The sequence below is a fragment of the Muscardinus avellanarius genome (assembly GCF_963383645.1).
Source record: "Muscardinus avellanarius genome assembly, chromosome: 16".
Classification (NCBI taxonomy): domain Eukaryota; kingdom Metazoa; phylum Chordata; class Mammalia; order Rodentia; family Gliridae; genus Muscardinus; species Muscardinus avellanarius.
In genome coordinates this window covers 26,064,824-26,089,086 of record NC_137802.1, presented here as the reverse complement: position 1 = coordinate 26,089,086, position 24,263 = coordinate 26,064,824, and the positions used below count along the sequence as shown (strand labels likewise).

The 24,263-nt window shown below is 51.5% G+C and overlaps 2 protein-coding genes across 2 annotated transcripts in view; both read right to left on the bottom strand.

Annotated features, from left to right (window-relative positions):
• Positions 1-16,705, bottom strand: part of PIGS (phosphatidylinositol glycan anchor biosynthesis class S) — a gene marked incomplete at both ends in the record, with an annotated part of 17,680 nt that extends 975 nt beyond the window's left edge. The window contains 11 exons of the mRNA XM_080714003.1: positions 466-490; positions 697-797; positions 1,814-1,959; positions 5,394-5,508; positions 6,136-6,278; positions 6,898-7,105; positions 13,915-14,006; positions 14,281-14,370; positions 16,062-16,173; positions 16,259-16,398; positions 16,672-16,705. Of these exons, the coding sequence (XP_080570129.1) occupies positions 466-490; positions 697-797; positions 1,814-1,959; positions 5,394-5,508; positions 6,136-6,278; positions 6,898-7,105; positions 13,915-14,006; positions 14,281-14,370; positions 16,062-16,173; positions 16,259-16,398; positions 16,672-16,705 (1,206 nt within the window). The remainder of the gene's footprint in view (positions 1-465; positions 491-696; positions 798-1,813; positions 1,960-5,393; positions 5,509-6,135; positions 6,279-6,897; positions 7,106-13,914; positions 14,007-14,280; positions 14,371-16,061; positions 16,174-16,258; positions 16,399-16,671) is intronic.
• A 2,874-nt stretch (positions 16,706-19,579) lies between these two features.
• ALDOC (aldolase, fructose-bisphosphate C) lies at positions 19,580-21,549 on the bottom strand (the record flags this gene model as incomplete). The annotated part of the gene is made up of 8 exons (XM_080714224.1): positions 19,580-19,675; positions 19,801-20,000; positions 20,117-20,291; positions 20,531-20,614; positions 20,731-20,891; positions 20,978-21,032; positions 21,137-21,344; positions 21,434-21,549. 8 exons carry the CDS (start codon positions 21,547-21,549, stop codon positions 19,580-19,582), a joined length of 1,095 nt encoding a protein of 364 aa, XP_080570350.1.
• Between the last annotated feature and the right edge of the window lie 2,714 nt (positions 21,550-24,263).

Here is a 24,263-nt window from a genome sequence, read left to right as displayed (position 1 = left end):
AGTTGAGGAGGACCTCACTAACCTAACAAGATCTTGTTTTGCTTTTTTGCAGTACTGGGGCATTCTAAATCTGAGCTACACTCCTGGCCCTATTTTCTTATTCTTTATTTTGAAACAGGGTCTCACTGAGTTGTAAAGGACCTCACTAAGTAGCTGAGGCTGTCCATGAACCACAATCCTCCTGTTTTAGCCTCCCAAATGCTGGGATTACAAGAATGCGGTACCATGTCCAGCTTGGCTTATTCTTTATTTTGAAACAGGGTCTCACTAAATAGCTGAGGCTGGCTATGAACCTAGGATTCTCCCGTCTCAGACTCCCAAATACTGAGATTACAGCATGTATCATCATGCCTGGCTTTATTTTTTATCTTGAAACAGGCTCTCGCTATATTGCTGAGGCTGGCCTTGAACCTGTGATCTTTCTGTCTCAGACTCTAAAGTACTGGGATTACAGGCATGCAACACTGTATCCAGCCATAAATCTGTTTTTCTGAAAGCAGGTTTTGTCAGCTACTAGTCCTTAAGAGGATATAATACTCCTTGGAAATCTTTTTGGGTTCCCTGGGGCTCTAGACATAGCCAAAGTATCCCTATAAAGTAAAATTCCATTCTATGCTGCAACCCCCATTCTAAAGCCAAGGAGACCGTGGCCACCCTCTTGGTGACTCTGCCCCCAGTGGATCACCAGGACCTCACCGCAGCTGAGCCAGAAACACCTCCATCACTTGCACCATGTCCACCTCCACCCTCACTGGCAGCGTCGAGGCATTGTAGGCTTTGGAGTCAACATTGTATACCTAAAATGGAGGGAACGAGGTTTCTATGTCACACTGGACCACGGCACACTGGAGGCCATGAGAGAAAAGGAAGACATAGTTTTTGTTCTATAGAAGCTACAAACTAATGGAATAACTAATTTTTTTTCTTTTTCTTTTCTTTTCTTTTTTTCTTTGGTGGTACTCAAGGTGGAACCCAGGGGCTTTTCTACCTCCGGGCTATACTCCCAGACCTATTTTATACTTTATTTGGAAACAGGGTCTCACTAAGTAGCTGAGGCTCGCTTCGAACTTCTGTGATCCTCCTGTCTCAGCCTCCGAAGCGCTGGGATTACAAGCGTGTGCCACCACACCCAGCGTCAACTAATATTTTTAATACCTACTATTATAAGGAGCTATAGGTGACATCTCAACTACCCCCTCAAAAGTCCTGTAAAATAAAATCTTTTAATCCTATTTTAAAGTTCCCACCCCAGCCGGGCGTGGTGGCGAACGCTTGTAATCCCCGCGCTTGGGAGGCTGAGACAGGAGGATCGCGCAGGTTCGAAGCCAGCCTCAGCTACTTAGTGAGGCTCTTAGCAACTTAGTGAGACCCTGTTTCCAAATAAAATATAAAATGGGTCTGGGAGTATAGCCCGGAAGTAGAAAGCCTCTGGGTTCCACCCCCAGTACCACCAAAAAAAAAAAAAAGTTCCCACCCATGAGAAGTTCCCAATCTAGCCCAGGAGACAAGGTTCCAACCTTGCAAAAATCCCACAGAGGCCAAGATGGACAGAAATAAGACTAAAATGGACAGAGTGTAGTCTTAAGTGCGAACTGGAAGTGGTAAAGGGTCACGGCACAGAAAACACTGCCAGAAGAAACAAACAGCAGGGCGAGCTGGGGAGGGCCAGGTGTACACAGCACCTCACCTCCCTGGTGCCTGCCCCTCCCCAGCAGGCAAGGCCACAGGGGGCCCCAGAGAAAGGCCAAAGGCGCAGCTTCCCAGAATACCTGTCTGTCCCGGAAGACTGGGGTCTGCAGAGTGCGACTCTTACCATGATGCCACCCCAGCGGGGGCTGTGGAAGGCATTAGTAGCCACTGGAGACCCCTCCTTGTCCTGAATGTACAGAGGGGAGTGGGCAAGCTCGGGCACATAGAGCAGGAAGTTGAGCACAGGGTACAGGGAGGCAGCACTGGACCCTGTGGTGCAAAGAGGAGCAGAGTTAGTACCAAAACCCATTGGAGCCGGGCATGGTGGTGCACGCTTGTCACCCCAGCATTTAGGAGGCTGAGACCAAAGGATCGCAGTGCGTGGACAGCCTCAGCTACTTAGTGAGGCACTCCATAACTTAGTGAGCCCCTGTTTCAAAATAAAGAATAAAGAATAGGGCCGGGGGTGTAGCTCAGAGGTAGAATGCCCCTGGGTTCCATCCCCACTCTCACACACACACACACACACACACACACACACACACACACAAAAAAAAAACCATGTTGGAAGCTGGGTGTGGTGGCGCACGTTTGTAATCCAAGCATTTGGGAGGCTGAGACAGGAGGATAGTGGTTCACAGAGCCTCAGCTACTTAGTGAGGCCCTTTGCAACTCAGTGAAATCCTGTTTCAAAATAAAAAGAATAAAAAATAGGGCTGGGGGTATAGCTCAGAGATAGAATGCCCCTGGGTTCCATCCCCAGTACCACAAAAAAAAAAAAAAAAAAACATTGGATCGCAGCTTATTTCAGGCGAGCCTGACTTGATGGGTACTCACTCTGGGACTGTTCCCTTGACTGTTAATCACTAGGATGTTCTTCAGTCCTCGGTACCTATGTAAAAAATCCTTTTAACTTCTCCCTAGATGGAGCACATCCTTAGCCCCCAAGAGTCCCTGGAATCTCTTCCCCTCAAAGAGGCCCCTCAGCCGGGCGTGGTGGCGCACGCTTGTAATCCCTGTGCTTGGGAGGCTGAGACAGGAGGATCACACAGGTTCGAAGCCAGCCTGAGCTGCTTAGTGAAACACTCAACAACTTAGTGAGACCCTGTTTCCAAATAAAATAGAAAATAGGTCTGGGAGTATAGCCCAGAGGTAGAAAGTCTCTGGGTTCCACCCCCAGTACCACCAAAAAAAAAAAAAAAAAAAAAAAAAATATATATATATATATATATATATATATATATATATATATGAATGAATAGGTTTGAGAGTATAGCCTGCAGGTAGAAAGCCCTTTGTTTCCACACCTGGTACACCACACACACACACACACACACACACACACACACACACACACACACCACAAAAACAATGACTAGAGGAGCACTTTCCTAAGGCCTCACATGTCATCCGTCTTGTAAATTTTGGTCCACACTGGCCGCTGGTGCTTAAAATTCCAGAGTGATGTACTCACTTTGACCTACCTGTACACACCTACTCTTTCTAGTCTCCAACTCAAAATGAAAAGCTTCAGGGTTACTTCTCCTCAATCAGCAAAACTGCCCATTCAAATTCTGTCTTCATATCCTGAATGTACAGGAAGGAGTGCTGCCTTTCCTAGATGCGTGACTATCTCTGCTGGACAGCTTTGTGTGTGGTACTGGGGTGGAACCCAGGGGCTTTTCTACCTCCGGGTCACACTCCCAGACCTATTTTATACTTTATTTGGAAACAGGGTCTCACTAAGTTGCTGAGAGCCTCACTAAGTAGCCAGGGCTGGCTTTGAACCTGTGGGATCCTCCTTTCTCAGCCTCCCAAGTGCTGGATTACAAGCGTGCACCACCACGCCTGGCATAGCCATTTTTTTTTTTTTAAGTGCTAGGATGCTGTGTGGTGGCACAGACCAATAATTCAAGTATTTGGGAGGCTGAGACAAGAGGATCACAGGTTTGAGGACGGCCTCAGCAAGTAGTGAGACGCTCTAGGGAGACCTTGTTTCAGAATAAAAATAAAACAGGATTAGGGAGCCAGGTGTGGTAGTGCACACTTGTATCCCAGTACTTGGGAGACTAAAACAGAAGGATCACAGGTTCATAGCCTCAGCTACTTAGTGAGGCCTTGTTTCAAAAAAAATTTTAAAAATGGAGCTGGGGATAATAGCTAAAAGGTAGAATGCCCTCTGGGATCAATCCCCAGTACTGTAAAGAGAAAAAAAAAGAGATGAGTTCTTGAGCTTTTGGGTAAAATGAGTGTAAAGATAGAGATGTCAGCCAGGTGTGAAGGCCCATTCTTGTAATCTTAGTACTTGAGAGTCCGAGACAGAATTGCAGGTTCGCAGCCAGCCTCGGCAACTTAATGAGACCCTCTGCAACTTACCGAGATCCTGTTTCTAAACAAAAGATAAAATAGGGCAGGGGGTATAGATCAGAGGTAGAATGCCCCTGGGTTCAATCTCCAGCACCACATTAAAAAAAAAAAAAAAAAAGCTGGGTATGGTGGCGCATACTTATAATCCCAGTATTTGGAAAGCTGAGACAGGAGAATCTGGGTTCGCAGCCAGTCTCAGCTACTTAATTGAGGCTCTATGCAACTTAGTGAGACCCTGTTTTAAAATAAAGAATAAAAGCTGGGCGTGGTGACACATGCTTGTAATCCCAGCACTTGGGAGGCAGAGACAGGAGGAACGCAGTTCGCGGACAGCCTCAGCTACTTAGTGAGGCCCTCTGCAACTCAGAAAGACCCTGTTTCAAAATAAAGAATAAAAAAATAGAGCTGGAGGTGTCTCTCAGAGGTAGAATGCTCCTGGGTTCCACCCCCAGGACTGAAGAAAGGAAAGGAAAGGAAAGGAAAGGAAAGGAGGAAGGAAGGAAGGAAGGAAGGAAGGAAGGAAGGAAGGAAGGAGTAGGGATATAGCTTGGAGTAAGAATGCCTCTGAGTTCCATTCCCAGTACCAAAAAAAATAAAATAAAAATAAAGAATTAAAAAATAGGGCTGGAAGCCAGGCGTGGTGGTGCACACTTGTAATCCCAGCATTCCGGAGGCTAAGACTGGAGGATCACGGTTTGCGGACAGCCTCATCTACTTAGTGAGGCCCTCCATAATTTAGTGAGACCCTGCTTCAAAATAAAAAGTAAAAAATAGGCTGGGCATGGTGGCGCACGCTTGTAATCCCTGCGCTTGGGAGGCTGAGACAGGAGGATCAAAGGTTCAAAGCCAGCCTCAGCTACTGAGTGAGGCTCTCAGCAACTTAGTGAGACCCTGTTTCCAAAAATAATATAAAATAGGTCTGGGAGTGTAGCCTGGAGGTGGAAAAACCCCTGGGTTCCACCCCCATTACGACAATAAATAAATAAATAAATAAATAAATAAATAAATAAATAAATAAAAAATAATAGGGCAGGGGTGTGTAGCTTGGAGGTTGAATATCCCTGGTTCCATTCCCAGACCCGCAAAAATAAACAAAAATAAAATAAAAAATAGGGCTGGGGGTGTAGCTCGGATGTAGAACACCCCTGGGTTCAACCCCCAGTACCGGGGGAAAAAAAAAATAGAGACATCACAGAAAAGAAGCCTAAATCTCCCCAGTCCCCTCAAACCAACCCAACCTGGGAACCATCACTATAGACAACAGTCTCCACCCCCAGGGCTTGCCTTCAAGGTCCCTCCCTAGCCTGGCAGAAAGACCCTCGTCGGCAGGAGCTCACCCAGCCGGGACTCCACAGGGTTGATGACATGGGGGAGGCTGTGCATGGCCAAGTAGTAGCTGGATGAGACTGCGTCAAAGCGGGGATTCACCCCCAACATTGCATAGTAAAGGATCTGTAGAGCAAAGAAAGGTTATTTTGTTTATTGGTTTAGAATCTGCTATGTCCCAGCAAAGATTTGAGGTCTTTTAAGGAGATACAATAAGAGCCAAGAGTGGTGGCAAAGGCCTGGAATCCCAGTACCTGGGAGACTGAGACAGGAGAATTGCAGGTTTGAGGCCAGCCTCAGTAACTTAGCAGGACCCTGCATCCAAATAAAAATATAAAAAGGGCTGGGGATGTGGCTCAGAGGTAAAACACCGTGGTACCCCAGTACCAAAAAAACAAAACAAAACAAAACAAAAACATCTAGGCACAATCACTGAATAGAATTTTAGAGGGAGCTATAAGGAAGTTTATTTGTTAACATGCACTGATGGAATTCCCTGAGCTAGACACCAAGGGGGAAAGTAAAGACACCAGAATCTTCCCTCACAGGACAGGCAGGCAGGCAGGCAGGCAGAAACACACACACCCCTACCTCAGCACCTGCCCTGAGGACACTCACATGCATATACATTATACAGGAAAGTCCCAGCAAATCACCAAGCTCTAAGAGCTGAAAGAACAGATGCATTCATGCACTTGAAAACATTAAATATGTATGGACTTCGAAAGAGACCCAGTCCACTCCCAGTCTCACCTGAGAGTCCACAGAGAAATTGCCAGCAGCACTAAGGGCATTTAGGAAGGGCTGCACATAGCACTGGACAGCCCCCTCGATGTCCCAGTGGACGTCATGAGACTTGGGGTCTGGGTTGAGTAAACTGAAGGTGATCTCATAGCCTACAGAAACAAGAGTTGGAAAGTCAGTCTCCTGTGGATCAAGAAGAGCAGTATGCGGCCGGGCGTGGTGGCGCACGCTAGTAATCCCAGCGCTTGGGAAGCTGAGACAGGAGGAAGGCATAGGTTCAAAGCCAGCCTCAGCTACTTAGGCTCTCAGCAACTTAGTGAGACTCTGTTTCCAAATAAAATATAAAATAGGTCTGGGAGTGTAGCCTGGAAGTAGAAAAGCCCCTGGGTTCCACAAAGAAGAAGAGGAAGAAGGAGGAGGAGGAGGAGGAGGAGGAGGAGAAGGAGGAGGAGAAGGAGGAGAAGGAGGAGGAGGAGGAGGAGGAGAAGGAGGAGGAGGAGAAGAGGAAGAAGAGGAGGAGGAGGAAGAGAGGAAGAAGGAAGAGGAAGAGGAAGAAGGAGTCTGTAACCCTGACTGAGCTGAACCTGCTTCTCCTGCTCATTGGGTCTGGCTACCATTCTGGAACCAAAAGGAGGATAAAACCAGCATGAGAAACAGAGTGTTTTAAGACAAAGCTAAAACCAGGGAGGAAAGGAGCTTGCATGCAGATTCCCCTCCCCCTCCACGTAATTCATTTTCACTCCCTCCCCACGGCAAAGCCTGGTACCCTACCCAAGCTGGACTTGAGAGGCCGCCTCTTATCAGCACTCCACTTGTCCTCTGGTAGGTGGTCAGCCAAAGCAGCAGCAAGCACATCCTCAGTCAGAGACATGGCCTGGGCTACCTGGATTATGCGGCGGCCAATGATGTTAAAGGCGTCCCGGTGTGTTATCCCCCGTACAACCGCGGTCCTCTCAGGCCCAATGTAGCTCATCATGTCCTGTGACAGTGAACAGGCAACAGAATGCTCATCACGCAGCAAAGGAAACAGGAAGTCACTTTAGATCCCGTCTTAAATCTGAGCAGAGCATGGTAGTGCATGCTTCTAATCCCAGTACTTGGGAGGCTGAGACAGGAGGATTGAAGGTTCGCGGCCAGCCTCAGCTACTTAGTAAAGACCTCTGCAACTTAGTGAGATCCCATTTCAAAATAAAAAACAAGAGCCGGGTGTGGTGGCTCACGCTTGTAATCCCAGCATTTGGGAGGCTAAGCCAAGAGGACTGCAGTTCACGGACAACCTCAGCTACTTAGTGAGGTCCTTTGCAACTCAGTGAGACCCTGTTTCAAAATAAAGAATAAAAAATAGGGCTGGGGGTATAGCTCAGAGGAAGAAGGCCCCTGGGTTCTAACCCTAATATCACACACACACACACACACACACACACACACACACACACACACAAATATGTCTGAGGTATAGCTCAGAGGTAGAATGTCCTTGGGTTCCACCCCCCCAGTACTGCAAAATAATAAGTAAATAAATAAATAAATGGCTGAGGTGTAACTCAGAAGTAAAATGCGGCCAAGTGTGTATACTTGGGCGGCTGAGACAGGAGGATCATAGGTTCAAGGAAAGCCTCAGCAAGTAGTGAGACTCTCATCAACCTAGTGAGACCATTTTATTTTTTTTTATTAATTTATTTTTTAAATTGGTGCATTGTAGTCATATATCAATCACATTGGAGTACAAGACTTGAGAGGATATACAAGCACACATCATCCAATTAGCCCTCCTCCAGCCCCCATCCCATTCTCCTCCCTCCATCCCACGCTTCTTTGGTGATTTACTTTGATACATTTGTTTATGTACCTCCTGCGTTTTAAAGAGGCTCCTTCCTCCAGTATTATATACCCTCTGATTGGTCACATTAGTTGCTTCACTATAGGGCCCTTTCTATAGCTCAACCTCTTCCTGTTGCCCTTTTCCTCCTAGTTATTGCTGATTAAGAGAAGCATCTGATTTATATTTTCTGTGATATTTCTCTGTGCATGCTGCGTTGCAAGTACCGATCCCACTCTTGATGGTCCCAGTAATGGCCTGGCTACTTAGTGGACTGATCCAGACCTCGCTGGCTCAAGCAGCGGCCTTGCCTCATGGGAGGCCCCAGTTCTGGTCTCGCTGGCCCCTGCACCGGTCTAACCCCTAATCTGGCTTTGGTCCCGGCCTTGGAGGCCGCAGGAGTGAACTTGCCTCACGCCAGGCTCCGATGCTGGCCATTGGCCCCTGCACCGGTCTAACCCCTTGGCAGGATTCCAATCCCGGCCTCGGAGGCTCCAGCACCGGCCTAGCCTCACGGCAGGCTCCAATGCCGGCCTCGTTGGCCCCAGCACCGGCCTAACCCCTTGGCAGGTTCTGTTCCCGAGTTAGGAGGCCCCAGCACTGGCCATGTCTCACGGCAGGCTCCAATGCTGGCCTCGCCTCACGGCAGGCTCCGATGCCGGCCTTGCTGGCCCCAGCACCGGTCTAGCCCTTCAGCAGGTTGTTATCCTGGCCTCGGAAGCCCCAGTACCGGCCTTGCCTCACGGCAGGCTCCGATGCCGGCCTCGCTGGCCCCAGCACCAGCCTAACCCCTCGACAGGCTCTTATCCCGGCCTTGGATGTCCCAGTACCGGCCTTGCCTCACGGCAGGCTTCAATGCCGGCCTCACTGGCCCCAGCACCGGCCTAACCCCTCATCAGGCTCTTATCCTGACCTCAGAGGACCCAGTACCGGCCTTGCCTCAAGGCAGGCTCCAATCCCGGCCTCGGAGGCCTCAGCACCGGCCTTGCCTCACGGCAGGCTCCAATGCCGGCCTTGCTGGCCCCAGCATCGGCCTCACCCCTCGGCAGGCTCCAATCCCGGGCTCGGAGGCCCCAGTACCGGCCTTGCCTCATGGCAGGCTCCGGTGCCGGCCTCGCTGGCCCCAGCACCGGCCTAACCCTTCGGCCGGCTCCAATACTGGCCTCGGAGGTCCCAGCACCGGCCATGCCTCATGGCAGGCTGCGATGCCGGCCTCACTGGCTCCAGCACCAGCCTAACCCCTCAGCAGGCTCTTATCCTGGCCTAGGAGGCCCCAGTATCAGCCTTACTTCACGGCAGGCTCCGATGCCAGCCTCGCTGGCCCCAGCACCTTCCTAACCACTCGGCAGGCTCTTATCCTGGCCTCGGAGGCCCCAGTACCGGCCTTGCCTCAAGGCAGGCTCCGATGCCGGCCTCACTGGCCCCAGCACCGGCCTAACCCCTCGGCAGGCTCCGATCTCGGCCTCGGAGACCCCAGCACTGGTCATCCTCATGGCAGGCTCCGATGCCGGCCTCGCTGGCCCCAGCACCGGCCTAACCCCTCGGCAGGCTCTTATCCTGGCCTCGAGGCCCCAGTATCAGCCTTGCCTCAAGGCAGGCTCCGATGCCGGCCTCACTGGCCCCAGCACCGGCCTAACCCCTCGGCAGGCTCCGATCCCAGCCTCGGAGGCCCCAGCACTGGTCATGCCTCACGGCAGGCTCCGATGCCGGCCTCGCTGGCCCCAGCACCGGCCTAACCCCTCGGCAGGCTCTTATCCTGGCCTTGGAGGCCCCAGTACCAGCCTTGCCTCAAGGCAGGCTCCGATGCCGGCCTCGCTGGCCCCAGCACCGGCCTAACCCCTCGGCAGGCTCCGATCCCAGCCTTGGAGGCCCCAGCACTGGTCATGCCTCAAGGCAGGCTCCGATGCCGGCCTCGCTGGCCCCAGCACCGGCCTAACCCCTCGGCAGGCTCTTATCCTGGCCTTGGAGGCCCCAGTACTGGCCTTGCCTCACGGCAGGCTCCGATGCCAGTCTCACTGGCCCCAGCACCGGCCTAACCCCTCGGCAGGCTCTTATCCTGGCCTCAGAGGCCCCAGCACTGGTCATGCCTCACGGCAGGCTCCGATGCCAGCCTCACTGGCCCCAGCACCGGCCTAACCCCTCGGCAGGCTCCGATCCCGGCCTCGGAGGCCCCAGCACTGGTCATGCCTCACGGCAGGCTCCGATGCCGGCCTCGCTGGCCCCAGCACCGGCCTAACCCCTCAGCAGGCTCTTATCCTGGCCTCGAGGCCCCAGTACCGGCCTTGCCTCAAGGCAGGCTCCAATGCCGGCCTCACTGGCCCCAGCACCGGCCTAACCCCTCGGCAGGCTCCGATCCCAGCCTCGGAGGCCCCAGCACTGGTCATGCCTCACAGCAGGCTCCGATGCCGGCCTCGCTGGCCCCAGCGCCGGCCTAACCCCTCGGCAGGCTCTTATCCTGGCCTCGGAGGCCCCAGTACCGGCCTTGCCTCAGGGCAGGCTCCAATCCCGGCCTCGGAGGCCCCAGCACCGGCCTTGCCTCACAGCAGGCTCCGATGCCGGCCTCGCTGGCCCCAGCACCGGCCTAACCCTTCGGCAGGCTCTTATCCTGGCCTCGGAGGCCCCAGTAACGGCCTTGCCTCAAGGCAGGCTCCGATCCCAGCCTCGGAGGCCCCAGCACCGGCCTTGCCTCACAGCAGGCTCCGATGCCGGCCTCACTGGCCCCAGCACCGGCCTAACCCCTCGGTAGGCTCTTATCCCGGCCTCGGAGGCCCCAGCACCGGCCTTGCCTCACGGCAGGCTCCGATGCCGGCCACACTGGCCCCAGCACCGGCCTAACCCCTGGGCAGGCTCTTATCCTGACCTCGGAGGCCCCAGTACCGGCCTTGCCTCATGGCAGGCTCTGATGCCAGCCTCGCTGGCCCCAGCACCGGCCTAACCCCTCAGCAGGCTCCGGTCCCGTCCTCGGGGGCCCCAGCACTGGCCTTGCCTCACGGCAGGCTCCAATGCCGGCCTCGCTGACCCCAGCACCGGCCTAACCCCTCAGCAAGTTCCGGACCCGACCTCGGAGGCCCTAGCACAAGCCTTGCCTCATGGCAGGCTCCAATGCCGGCCTCGCTGGCCCCAGCATCGGGTGAGACCATTTTAAAATAAAAATAAAATAGGGCAGGGGGTGTAGATCAAGGCAGAATGCCCCTAGATTCAATCACCAGTACCAAAAAAAAAAAAAAAAAAAAGGTCTGTGTGTCACCTGTATTATCATCATGATCCCATTCAAACTAATTGCTTCTTGTTTTTTGCATTTTAAATTAATCACTGGCTTTTTTTTTTTTTTTTTTTTTTGCGCGTGTCTGGGGATGAAACCCAGGGGCATTTGACCTCTGAGCTATAGCCCCTGCTCTATTTTTTATTCTTTATTTTGAAACCGGGTCTAGCTGGGCATGGTGGTGCACGCTTGTAATCCCCGCACTTGGGAGGCTGAGACAGGAAGATCGCACAGGTTTGAAGCCAGCCTCAGCTACTGAGTGAGACTCTCAGCAACTTAGTGAGACCCTGTTTCCAAAAAATATATAAAATAGGTCTGGGAGTATAGCCCAGAGATAGAAAGCCCCTGGGTTCTACCCTCAGTACCACCAATAATAAAATGAAACCGGGTCTCACTGAGTTGCGGAGGGCCTCACTAAGTAGATGAGGCTGTCCACGAACTGCGACCCTCCAGTCTCAGCCTCCTGCTGGATTACAAGCGTGAGCCACCATGCCCGGCATGATCACTGGCATTTTAACCACACACAAGCTTGGATTTTGAAAGACCCAAGTAGCCAGGCATGGTAGCCAAAGCTTGTAATCCCAGCATTCCAGAGGCTGAGACCAGAGAGCCAAGTAGCTAAGGTTAATGGACAGCCTCAGCTACTTAGCAAGGCCCTCTGCAACTCAGTGAGACCCTGTTTCAAAAAATAAAAAAGACAAAATGGGGGGAGCTGGAGGGGTAGCTCATAAGTAAAATGTCCCTGGGTTACATCCCCAGTACTGAAAAAAAAAAAATAATAGAAAGATCCAAAGCCAACCAGGTATGGTGCTATACACTTATAATACCAGTACTTAGAAGAATAAGACAGGAGGAACACAGGTTCGAGGACACCCTCGGCAAGTAGTGAGAATCTCATCAACTTAGTAAAACCCTGTTTCAAAATAAAAATAAATATCTGGGCGTGGTGGTGCATGCTTGTAATCCCTGCACGTGGGAGGCGGAGACAGGAGGATAGCGTAGGTTCAAAGCTAGCCTCGCTGGCTTAAGAGATCCTGTTTCCAAATAAAATATAAAATAGTTCTGGTAAGCTGGGCATGGTGGTGCACGCTTGTAATTCTAGCATTCGGAAGGCTGAGACCGGAGGATCGCGGTTTGCAGACAAATTCAGCTACTTAGTGAGGTCCTCTGCAACTCAGTGAGACCCGGTTTTAAAATAAAGGATAAAAAAAAAATAGGGCAGGGGCTGTAGCCCGGAGGTCAAATGCCCCTGGGTTCCATCCTCAGACCCGCAAAAATAAATAAATTAAATAAAATAGGTCTGGGAGTGTAGCTAGGAGGTAGAAGGGTTCCATCCCCAGTACCACCGAAAAATAAATAAGTAAATAAATAAATAAATAAATAAATAAATAAAATAGGGCTGGCGGTGTAGCTCAGAGGCAGAATGACTCTGAATTAAAAAATCTCTATTAGCATTATTTTTCCTTTTATGGCAGTGGTGAGAATTGAATCCAGAATATCACACATGATAAATAAGCATTCTTCCACTTAGCTACATCCCAAGCCTCCTTTTTATTTTATTTTGGAGACAAGATGGCTAGGCTGGCTTCAAACATTTGATGCTCTTGCCCCACCCTCCCCGGGCAGGAGCCACTACAGGCAGGATTGCAGGCAGGAGCCACTACACCCAGCTTCTCATTGGCAGTTTTGTTTTGGTACTGAGCACTGAAGCACACCCAGCTAGAATTGTTTTTTGTTTGTTTTTTTAAAGATGAGGAGCATGGAGGCACACACTTGTAGGGAGGCTGAGATAGGAGGACCACATCTTAGTGAGACCCTGTTTCCAAATAAAATATAAAACAGGAGCTGGGTGTGGTGGCACATGCTTGTAATCCCAGCATTCGGGAGGCTAAAACCGGAGGACCGCAGTTTGCAGACAGCCTCAGCTACTTAGTGAGGCCCTCCACAACTTAGTGAGACCCTGTTTAAAATAAAGAATAAAAATAGAGTAGGGGGTGTGGCTCAGAGGTCAAATGCCCCTGGGTTCCATCCCCAGATCCACAAAAAATAAAATAAAATAGGTCTGGGGGGGGATCCAGGCGTGGTGGTTCATGCTTATAATCCCAGTACTTGGGAGGCTGAAACAGGAGGATCACAGGTTTGAGGACAGCCTCAGCTACTTAGTGAGGCCCTCCACAATTTAGTAAGACCCTATTTCAAAATAAATATATTTTATATTTCAAAATAAAGAATAAAAAATAGGACTGGGGGTGTAGCTTGGAGGTAGAATGCCCCTGGATTCAATCCCCAGTACCTTAAAAAAAAAAAAAAAAAGGTCTGGAGAGGTAGCTTGGAGGTAGACGGCCCCTAGGTTCCATCTTCAGTACCACCAAAATAAAAGATGAAGAGAAGCTGGGCATGGTAATACATGCTTGTAATACTAGTTAAAAGGACAGCCTCAGCAAGTAGTCACACTCTCATCAACCTTGCAAAACCCCGTTTCAAAATAAAAATAAAATAGGGCTGAGGGCATAGCTCGGAGGTAGAATGCCCATCTTCAATCCCCAGTAACACACACACACACACACACACACACACACACACACACACACACACGAGAGTTTTCTTCAGCAAGTGGTAGACACAGAAGCACTGCTTCAAGGAGGTGGCCTAGGAGAGGGTGAGCTGGAGGGAAGAGGCGAGGCCTCAGTTGCTCGGCTTACCCTACCTGGGGAAGAAGTGAGGAGTGTTCAGAGATCACGTACACAGTCAGGGAGCCCTCCGCTTGCTCCTTGGGCTCAGCTAACACGGCTTCTGCCTCTGGGAACAAGAGCAGGGGTACACCACAAGTGACGCCATTCTCTCTCTCCCCAACTCCCGGATTGCCCAGGCCACCCCTTCACTCGCACTCAGCTGATGCTGCAGCCAAGCAAGGCTAAGCCAGCCCAGGTCCCTGGCCCTCAGTGGGCCAGGATAAAACCCAAGGCATCTCGTTCCCAGATCTCCCAGAGTGACTTTGGAGGTAAGACAAAGCATGGAAATGACACACTTAGAAGGAAACAAAATGGCTTCTTGTCAAAGTGGTGTCTTGTACCTTGCACACTGCCCAGTGACAGGGCCTCCTCCTCGTGGTCGAAAGCACTCCGATAGGCCTTCTGGAAACGGCATTTGATTTTCATTTTATCTGGAGGGAAAAGAAACAGCATGATGAAAAAGACAAGTGTCAGACTTTGCCCACTTCCCAGACCTAACGCTGTCTAACATCTGAGGACAGCAAGATTGTTGTTTGCAAAGAAAGACCAAGCACCACGCAGCTACAGTCAACTCTAATCATTTCTGCATGGATGAAAGCAAACACATAGCACCCATTTCTCCCTTTGGCGCCAGGTCTTGCCTTTGCCTGTATACACATTGGTCCTTCAGCCTGAAATATCTTCCAAAAGAAAAAAGAAAAACCTTCTCTGCCTTTTTCCTCTCAGATAGTTAGGTGCTCTTTTTAAAGCATAATCCCATTTTTTTTTTTTTTTTTTTGCAGTACTGGTGATGGAACCCAGGGGCATTCTACCTCTGAGCTACACCCCCAACCCTATTTTGTATTCTTTATCTGAAAACAAGGTCTCACTGAGTTGCAAAGGGCTTCACTAAGAAGCTGTGGCTGTCCTTGAACTGCAATCCTCCTGTCTCAGCCTCCCGAATGCTGGGATTACAAGTGTGTGCCATCTCACCCGGCTTAATCCCTGTTTCTTATAGACTTCTACAGTAATTTCTTTTACCTACATGTGTTCTTCCCTACCTATGAACTTCTTGAAATCATTACCAATTTCTTATTCATCCTCAAATTCCTGGTACCTAAGAAAAGTATCTAGCATTTAGTAAAGTGTTTAACGTAAAATTGGCCAGATATGGTGGTGCATGCCTATAATCTCAGTACTTGGGAGACTGAGGTAGGTTCACACCCAGCCTCAGCAACTTAGAACCTGTTTTAAAATAAAAAAAATAAATCACGCGTGGTGGTGCACACTTGTAACCCCAGCATTTGGGAGGCTGAGACAGGAGGTCCACAGTTCGCCGACAGCCTCAGTTACTTAGTGTGACCCTTTCCAACTCAGTGAGACCCATGTTTCAAAATAAAGAATAAAAAGCAGGGCTGGGGGTGTAGCTCAGAGGTGGGAAGCTCCTGGGTGGTTCAATCCCCAGTACAACAACAACAACAAAAAAAAAGAGAGACCAGGCATGGTGACACACACTTATAATTCCTGTACTTTGGAGAGGCTGAGACAGGAGGATTACAGGTTTGTGGCCAGCCTCAGCTACTTAGTGAGACCCTCCATAACTATTTCAAAATAAAGAATAAAATAAGACTGTAAGTGTAGCTCGGAGGTAGAATGATTCTGGGTTCAATCCCCAGTACCAAAAAAAAAAAAAAAAAAAAAAATAGGGCTGGGAATGTAAATCCAAGGTAGAATGCCCCTGAGTTCAATCCCCATTACTGCATATAAAATAAGATAAAATAGGGCTGCGGGTGTATCTTAGAGTGGGATGCACCTGGGTGTCACCCCCAGTACCACAAAAATACATTCAGAATAGGGTCTGAAAGACATCCAATTTAATGTCAATCTTTGTTCTTTCCACTCTATCCCACTTCCTCCCCCCTACTCTGAGCAGGTGGCATAATTTAGGAGTAAAATTAGCACCGTAATAACAAACACTGAGTTTGAAGCTCGTCTTTCCTTTTCTTCCCTAACCAGTCACACTGTTCACACTACTGAGAGATATCCTTTAGCAGTAAGTTACGTGATGCTCACGCTCCCCCTGCAACTCATTTTTGTACAGAGCTCAAACCCACAAGGCAGCCCTGATCCCACAGAAACCCACATTTTAGGGGGATTTCTCTTTCATGCACCACGGTGAAGGGCAGCTTCTCCTGGTCGGACAGTGGCACTGAATCCCGGGTAAACACGACAGTGACGGGCACCATGAGCCGGAGCTGCGGACGGAAGCACCGGGGCCATCAACGGAGTCTCCGCCTCGCGGGTGGGCTGCCCCGGGCCCTCCCCCACCGAGGTCGCAACCTGCAGAGCATTCAGCCCACTGATCTCGGAGTAAGGCAACGGGGCCCGGTAGGTCTCCGTGGTCTTCCACCAGAGCGGCAACCCCAGCACAATGGCCACAGCAGCGAAGAAGAGGGCGGCACGCTTGCCACGGATCACTTCTGCAGTAAGGGGGACCGACTGAGCGCGGGATCAGCTCGGCCGCCGGCCCCGGCCGCGGGGCGCAGGAGCCCGGGCCACCGGTCCTCCCAGGCCCTCCCTCCGCCGCGTTCCGAGAGGGCCCGGTGTTGGGGCCCCGGTCTTCGCCTCAAGGCATCCCGCCCGAAGCGCCCCCGGGCCCCGGTCTGCGGAATCTCTCGCGTACCTCGCCCCCCACCCCAGCACTCCTCCCTCGGCATCTGAGAGCCGCCGCCCCCACCCGAAGCCCTCCGCACCGAGATCCGTAGCCGCGGCCCCCGCGGCCGCCATGCTCGCTTCCGGCTGCCGGGCCGCCGAGGGGCGGAGCTGCATGGGTCTCCCCCAATCGGAAACCTCGCGACGAGGGGCGGGACCACTGGAGCGATCCTGACCAATCGCGAGCGGCGTGGGAGCACGCCGGCCGAGAGTGGGCGGGGTCCTCGATCTGCGCCGGGCTTTTAAAAGGTTTCCCCGGTGCAGGCGCGGTGGGCGGCTGATGGTGTTTCCAAGCTCCAGAAGCCACTCCATTCATCCCCGCTGCTGGGTAGAACGCGTCCCAACTCGGCGTGGCGGCCCACACCCGTAACCCCCTTACTTGGGAGGTTGAAACGGGACAGCGTCAAGTAGTGAGACTCTCATCAACATAGCGAGACCTTGTAACAAAATAAAAATAAAAGCCGAGCTTGGGAGGCTGAGACAGGAGGATCGCAGATTCGCTGCCAGCCACAACTACTTAGTGAGGCCCTCCACAACTTGGCCCTTTGCAACTCAGTGAGACCCTGTTTCAAAATAAAAGAATACAAGGTTGGGTGTGGTGGAACACGCTTGTAATCCCAGGGCTTGGGAGGTTGAGACAGGAGGATTGCACAGGTTCGAAGCCAGCCTCAGTACTTAGTGAGGCTCTCAGCTACTTAGTGAGGCTCTCAGCAACTTAGTGAGACCGAGACCCTGTTTCCAAATAATATATAAAATAGGTCTTGGGAGTATACCCCAGAGGTAGAAAAGCCCCTGGGTTCCACTCCCAGTACCCCCAAAAAAAAAAAAAAGAAAGAAAAGGGCTGGGGATGTAGTTCAGAGGTAGAATAACCCCTGGGTTCCATCCCTGGTACAGAAAGAAAAAAAGAAAGGAAGAAAGGAAGAAAGAAAGAAAGAAAGAAAAGAAAATGCCCCTAAGTTTCATCCCCTGTACCACAAAAAATAAAAGTCTTGACAACTGAGCCAGGCATGGTGATGCACACTTGTAATCCCTGTACTTGGGAGGTTGAGACAGAAGTATCACAGGTTCAAGGACAGCCTTAGCAAATAGTGAGACTCTCATTAACCCTAGTGAGACCCTGTTTCCAAATAAAAAATAAAACGAGGGGTAAAATGCCTCTGGGCTCAATCCCCAGTACCAAACACACAAAAAAGAAATCTTGATAATTTCTGAGCACAGATTCTGGATCCTAGTCACTAGGGTTCAAACCTGGTCACTAGGGCTCAAACCTGGCTTGATCGCTTTTTTTTTTTTTTTTTCTGGCTCTGGGGATGGAACCCAGGGACATTCGACCTCCGAGCTACACCTCCTGCCCTGTTTTTTATTCTTTATTTGGAACACAGGGTCTCACTAATTTGCGGAGGGCCTCACTAAGTAGCTGAGGCTGTCTGCAAACCGCGATCCTCCTGTCTCAGCCTCCCAAATGCTGGGATTCCAAGTGTGCACCACCACGCTCAGCTTGCTTGATCACTTATTACCTGAATGATCTGTCTGTGCCCATTTACTCATATTAAATAAGAATTAGAATAAGAAATAAGAATCAGCATTTGGGAGACTAAGAGGCCGATTACGGCTCGTGGACAGCCTCGGCTACTTAGTGAAGCCCTTTGCAGCTCAGTGAGACCATTTCAAAATAAAGAATAAAAAAATAGAACTGGGGGTGTAGCTTGGAGGTAGAATGCCCCTGGGTTTCATCTCCAGTACTGAAAAAAAAAAGATAAATTAAAAAATAAATTTAAGCCGGGCGTGGTGGCACATGCTTATAATCCCAAAATTTGGGAGGCTGAGACCGGAGGATCGCGGCTCACAGACAGCTTCAGCTACTTAGTGAGGCCCTCTGCAACTCAGTGAGACCCTGTTTTAAAATAAAGAATAAAAAATTGGGCAGGGGGTGTAGCTGGGAGGTCAAATGCCTCCGGGTTCCATCGCCAGACCCGCAAAAAAATAAAAATAAATAAATAAAATAAACTTAGCGCCGGGTGTGGTGGTGCACGCTTGTAATCCCCATGCTTGGGAGGATGAGAAAGGAGGATCACACAGGTTCAAAGCCAGCCTCAGCTGGCTTAAGAGACTCTGTTTCCAAATAAAATATAAAGTGGAATGTGTGAGGCCACAGCAGGGCTCACCACGGCTGAGCCGGGGAGCTGCTTGATCACAGCTTCTCCTGCTGCCTCCCTGCTTTGAGCCTCGTGCTCCTCTGCCTTTAGGAGTCCCTAATCTCGCCTCACTCCATCCTTCTGTAGTTGTGGCCTAGTGCCTCTGATGTGGCAGTCCCTGGAAGACTTGCAGCCCTTCACTGTTCACTTCAGCCCTGGACACCAACAGACAGGATCCTGAGCCTCAAGTGAGGGGGAGAGACTGGGTGCACCCCTCCTGTTGCACAATAAAACGCAAATCCCATCCTCTCCACCTCCACAGTCAGAGGGCCCAGATAAACAATCAGGGGATCAGAAACAGGGATGTGGGAATTTGACATGTAAAACGGACAAGACGAAGTAGCATGATTTGCTGCCATTTATTTGCTATGTGGTATGTACTCAAAGCATGAGTCAGGAAGAGTGGACTTCCTTCTAATCCTGGGAGAGAAGGCTGGCAAGGAGCAGAGCCCTGGGAGAAGCTAATCATCATGGAGACATTGTGAGGGCTGGCAGAGGCAGGGGAGATTCGGGCATTTCCCCTGACTTCTAGCAAGTTCTCCTGCCCTGACTCAGGAGGCACTCTCTTTTTCCATCCTATGGTCCCAGGTACAGCAGTGGGAAAAGGGAAGGGAAGGGAGGGGAGAGGGGAACGATGATTGGGTTGTGGACGAAAGCATCTCTGTTTTGCATGGCTATATGGCCCTGGCTGTGACTACAGGCAAAAGAGGGTGCAGACTGCTGGGCCAAGGACTGCAGTGTGGATGAGAGGCCTCAGTAGGCATGGTTGGCAACATAGAGGGACTGTGCTGCCGCTCCACCATCCTCTCCGCTGCCCTCGTACTGGCCCTGGGCTGCAAGCCCGTTCACCTGCAAAAGGAGAGGGTGAGGTAAACAGGCAGAGCCAGACCACAGCTGTCAAACTGCTCAGGCTGTTACTTCTGGGTGTGGCCCTGCCCTCCACACACACCCCACCACCGCCTCCGGCTCCCAACCTCAGCCCGCTTGATGAACTCCTCAGTGGCAGCCCCAGCGTTGTCCCTTTGCCCTCGCCAGGCATTGAGTGCAGAGGCCTGGAGGGCACGCCCATAGGAGAAGGTGAGAGCCCAGGGTCGAGGAAGGGGGCAGCGGTTGATGGCGTTGAGGTTGAGGGATGCCTCCTCTTCACTCTGACCACCTGACAGAAAGGTCACTCCTAGGGTGGAGGAGAGGAGACAGATTGGTCACTCCCTATTTTTCCAGGGTAAGGGACCCTTAAAGGCAGGAAGATGAACCTGAGGATAGGCCTTCGGAATTTGAGCAGGATAGTACCTGGGACGGCTGGGGGCACAGTACGACGCAAGGCAGTGACCGTTGCCATGGCAATCTCCTCTGGGCTGTACTTGATTGGACAGGCATGGCCAGGGGTCACCATATTAGGCTTGAGCAGAGTCCCCTCCAGGTACACATGGTGATCACTCAGAGCCTTGTACACAGCAGCCAGGATCTGGGGATCAGAGGTTGATGAGGAGTCAGGATCCCCACTGGTTATTGCCCTATGCTCCGCATCTACGGCTTGGTGCATGGACTTGAGGGTTCAGTATAGGCTCAGACCCTCAGGTATGTGATGGAATTAGACAGAGTACTAGGGGATTGTGCCTGGATCTAAGCTGGGGAAATGGACATAGACACTCTGCAAGGGTGTCCCTGAACTGTATATACGTCTGTGCCCAGCTATGGACTCACCTTCTCTGTAACATACTGACACCGTTTGAGGTCATGGTCACCATCAGGTAGGATCTCGGGCTCCACAATTGGCACAATGCCATTCTGTAGGCAAGAGAAGAATAGCATGGAAGGGGCAGTAGGTAGGGTGGGGAAAGCCCTGGGACCCCCTCCCCACCAGGCAGAGCACTCCTCTGCTCACCCAAGCCCCCAGTGCACACCTGCTGGCAGATACTGGCGTACCGGGCCAGCACGTTGGCATTCTCCAGAATGGCAAGTGCTGAGGGCGTGCGCTCGCTGATTTTCAACACACAGCGCCACTTGGCAAAGTCGGCACCATCCTTCTTGTACTGGGCACAGCGTTCCGAGAGCCCATCCAGCCCTGCAAGCACAGTGCCAGCCTCATCAACCTGCCCCTCTCTTCCCAGCATCCACCTAACATCCGAGGCCCATCCACCATGTGCATACCTTGGGTGGTGGTTTCTCCATCAGTCCCAGCTAGAGGCACTACACCTTTGTCAACCTGCAGGAGAAATACAGGCAGAAGGCTGGCCCCAGGCAGGACTCTTCTTGCCCACCCCTCCTCCACATACAGATTTCCAGGCCTGGTCGGGCCAGGGTCTGCACCTTTATGCCCACGACAATGCCCTTATCTTGGATGGTTCGGACGAAGGGGACACCATTATCATCTTTCTGGTAGAGGGTCTCGTGGAAGAAGATGACACCTCCAATACACTTCTTCACTCGGTCATCAGCGCTGAACAGGACCTGGCGGTACTGCCGGCGGTTCTCCTCTGTGTTTTCCACCCCAATCTGGCTCAGCCTCTTGGCCATGCTGCCTGGAGGCAAATAAAGTGAGGATAGCCTTGGTCCCTGGCCTGGACTCCCTGGCCACTTCTATCCCTCCTGACCACTGGCCCCCACCTACCTACAGACTCATCGGCAGCCAGAATGCCTTTGCCCGGGGCCACAATCCGGAAGGCAATGTCAGACAACTCCTTCTTCTGCTCAGCAGACAGGGCTGGGTATGAGTGGGGCATAGTGACAGCTCTCTGGAATGGAGACAACATATAGAAGCTGAACCCTACCCACTATCTCCTCTGCTGGCAAAATGGGCCCAATGCCCCACCCCCAAACATGGGACTGGGAGCAGAGCAGCAGTCCTTGGCATGGATCCTGGGCATCAAAGTGGCACCAATTTCTCTGACAGCTACCAGGGTTAGGGCCCTAGTTCCCACATCTCCTTTTGTCCCTGGTGGGCACCTTTCCCAGCCCCAGGAAAGATGAGGGATGGGGGTGGGGAGGCAAGCAGCCCTGGAGCTACAAGTCTTCTTATAAAATTGCTACCCAGTTGAGGATGCCCACCCTACTTTCACGGAATTCTGCCCCTTCCTCAAGGCAGGAATAAGCCCTGGTTTTTTCAGCTTTTCTTCTCACTCTCAACAGTGTCCCTTAGGAGAGTCAGTGTACTTATTTGTAAGGCTTCAGAATGAAGCCAAAGTCCTGACCCCTCCCCCACTTATCTCAGCTTATGGAGGAAACCGGTGAAAGGAAAGCCGGGAGTGGTGGCGCACACTTGTAATCTCAGCATTTGGGAGGCTGAGACAGGAGGATTGTGGTTGGTGGACAGCCTTAGCTACTACTTAGTGAGGCCCTTTGCAACTCAGTGAGACCCTGTTTCAAAATAAAGAATAAAAAATAGGGCTGGAGGTGTATCTCAGAGGTAGAATGCCCCTGGGTTTCATTTCCAGCACTGCAAAAAAAGGAAAAAAAATTGAAAGGAAGAGGGCAAGTGAAGGAGTAGGCGTAGCACAAATAACAAACACGCCTCTGTAACCTCTTTTTCATGCTGCAAACCTGACCCCCAATGCCTATTGCCCACTCCCCACCCCCTGTTGGAGGTTTGCTGTGCAAATGTGCACGATGGCACAGGTTATCTCCAGTGTCCAGAAGCACTTCCCCGGTGTGGAGCACGGGCATGGAAAACAGAGTGCTCAATTCCCCACAACTCAGACACCCATCGGAGAGACGGGGGGGGGGGGGGGGGGGTGGTGTCACGGCTGAAAGGACTGAGTAGAGAGAGCCTGTGAAAGGGAGCAGCAGGAGGGAGGCCTTCAGAGATGATGCAGGCTAGCCAGTCCCGGGGAGGATACAGACCTGGTACAGAGAAGGGAAGGCAGGAGAGAAGGAGACCGAGCCCAAGAGCAGTGGAAGGGACTTAGATTTAAATGGCCTGGGTGTCTGGGCATAGTGGCCCACGTTTGTAATCCCAGCGTTTGGGATGCTGAGACAGGAGGATCGCACAGGTTTGAACCCAGCCTCAGCTACTTGGTGAGGTTCTCAGCAATTTAGTGAGACCCTGTTTCCAAATAAAATATAAAAATATAAGGCCGGGTGCGGTGGCGCACGCTTGTTGTAATCCCTGCGCTTGGGAGGCTGAGACAGGAGGATCGCGCGGGTTCAAAGCCAGCCTCAGCTACTTAGTGAGGCTCTCAGCAACTTAGTGAGACCCTGTTTCCAAGTAAAATATAAAAAAGGTCTGGGAGTATAGCCTGGAGGTATAAAGCCTCTGGGTTCTTCCCCCATTACCACCAAAAAAAAAAAAAAAAAAAAAAAAAAAAAGGCCCAGGTGGGAGAGGCTGACCCCAGGGAAAGCTCCAAACGGTAGAAGAAGATTTGGGTTTGTAAAAGCTTAGTTCCAGTTGGGAGAACTAGAAAGAAGGGTTTTCAAGCTGAGGGAAAGGAGCATTAATATCAGTTAACAGAGGGTCGAAAAGGCACCCAGGGAACAGGGCAAGGATGGCAAGGGAGACCAGGAGAGGAAATGGAGCCGGCACCTTACCCGCGCAGTCAGTAGCAGCAGCAGCCTCTACAAGCGTAGCTAGGGATCCTGTCTGCAACAGCTGCGCGGCTCAGCTCAGGCTGGGGTAAAAGAGGCTGCGGGTGCCGCAGAGCTACGTGACTCCGGGTACCTCCCGCCCTGGCTCCGCCCCTCTCCAGGACTGGTCTGGGGCAGGCCACGCCCACGAAGGAGGGCGGCGAGGTGGAGTGACTCCCTCGCCAGGACCTCGAGGACTGTCCTCTGCCTACCTCCTGGAGTGGCCACCAGGGCCCTAGAGGCAGGAAATGGCCTCACATTCGTCGTCCCTGCCACAGTCGCTTTTGCCAGGTGCAGGGCACTTTGCTGGTTGTTGGGGATTAAGCCTAGTCTAGTGACGAGGAGTCACACAGTCCTAGCAGGTGGGGTAGGTGGGCCAGAAGCACTAATAAGGCACCCAAATTCAAGGCATGGAGTAATGAACTGAGGTCCTCTGTCCTTAGCCCTGTATTTACCCCGGCCTACCTCCTGGGGGAGGGGAAAGGAAGAGAATGGAGCCTTTTCTGTTTCCCCCAGGCCTTGAGCCAGAGAACAAGCAGTCCACTGCCCAGATTATTTGAGGGAAGCAACAGAAGGGAGAACCGGCAGACAGCTCTGGCTCGAGGTGCAGCAGGAGGTGCAGAGGGTCGTATGAAGGGTTCCCAGCCCAGAAGACCAAGTTAGCTCTTCCCACCAGCTCCCACCCCCAAAGTAAGATTCAGTAAGGTTGAAGACACACATTAAATATATACTTTATTTAAATAGCATCAAACAAGGTTGGCTCTATGCCAATAGGTGCTGGTGTTGGGATAAAAGAATATTTACAGGTAAAAAGGGATGAAGTAAAATCCAGTTTTCAGTTTTTCTTTGTGTGTGTGTGGCACTGGAGATTGAACC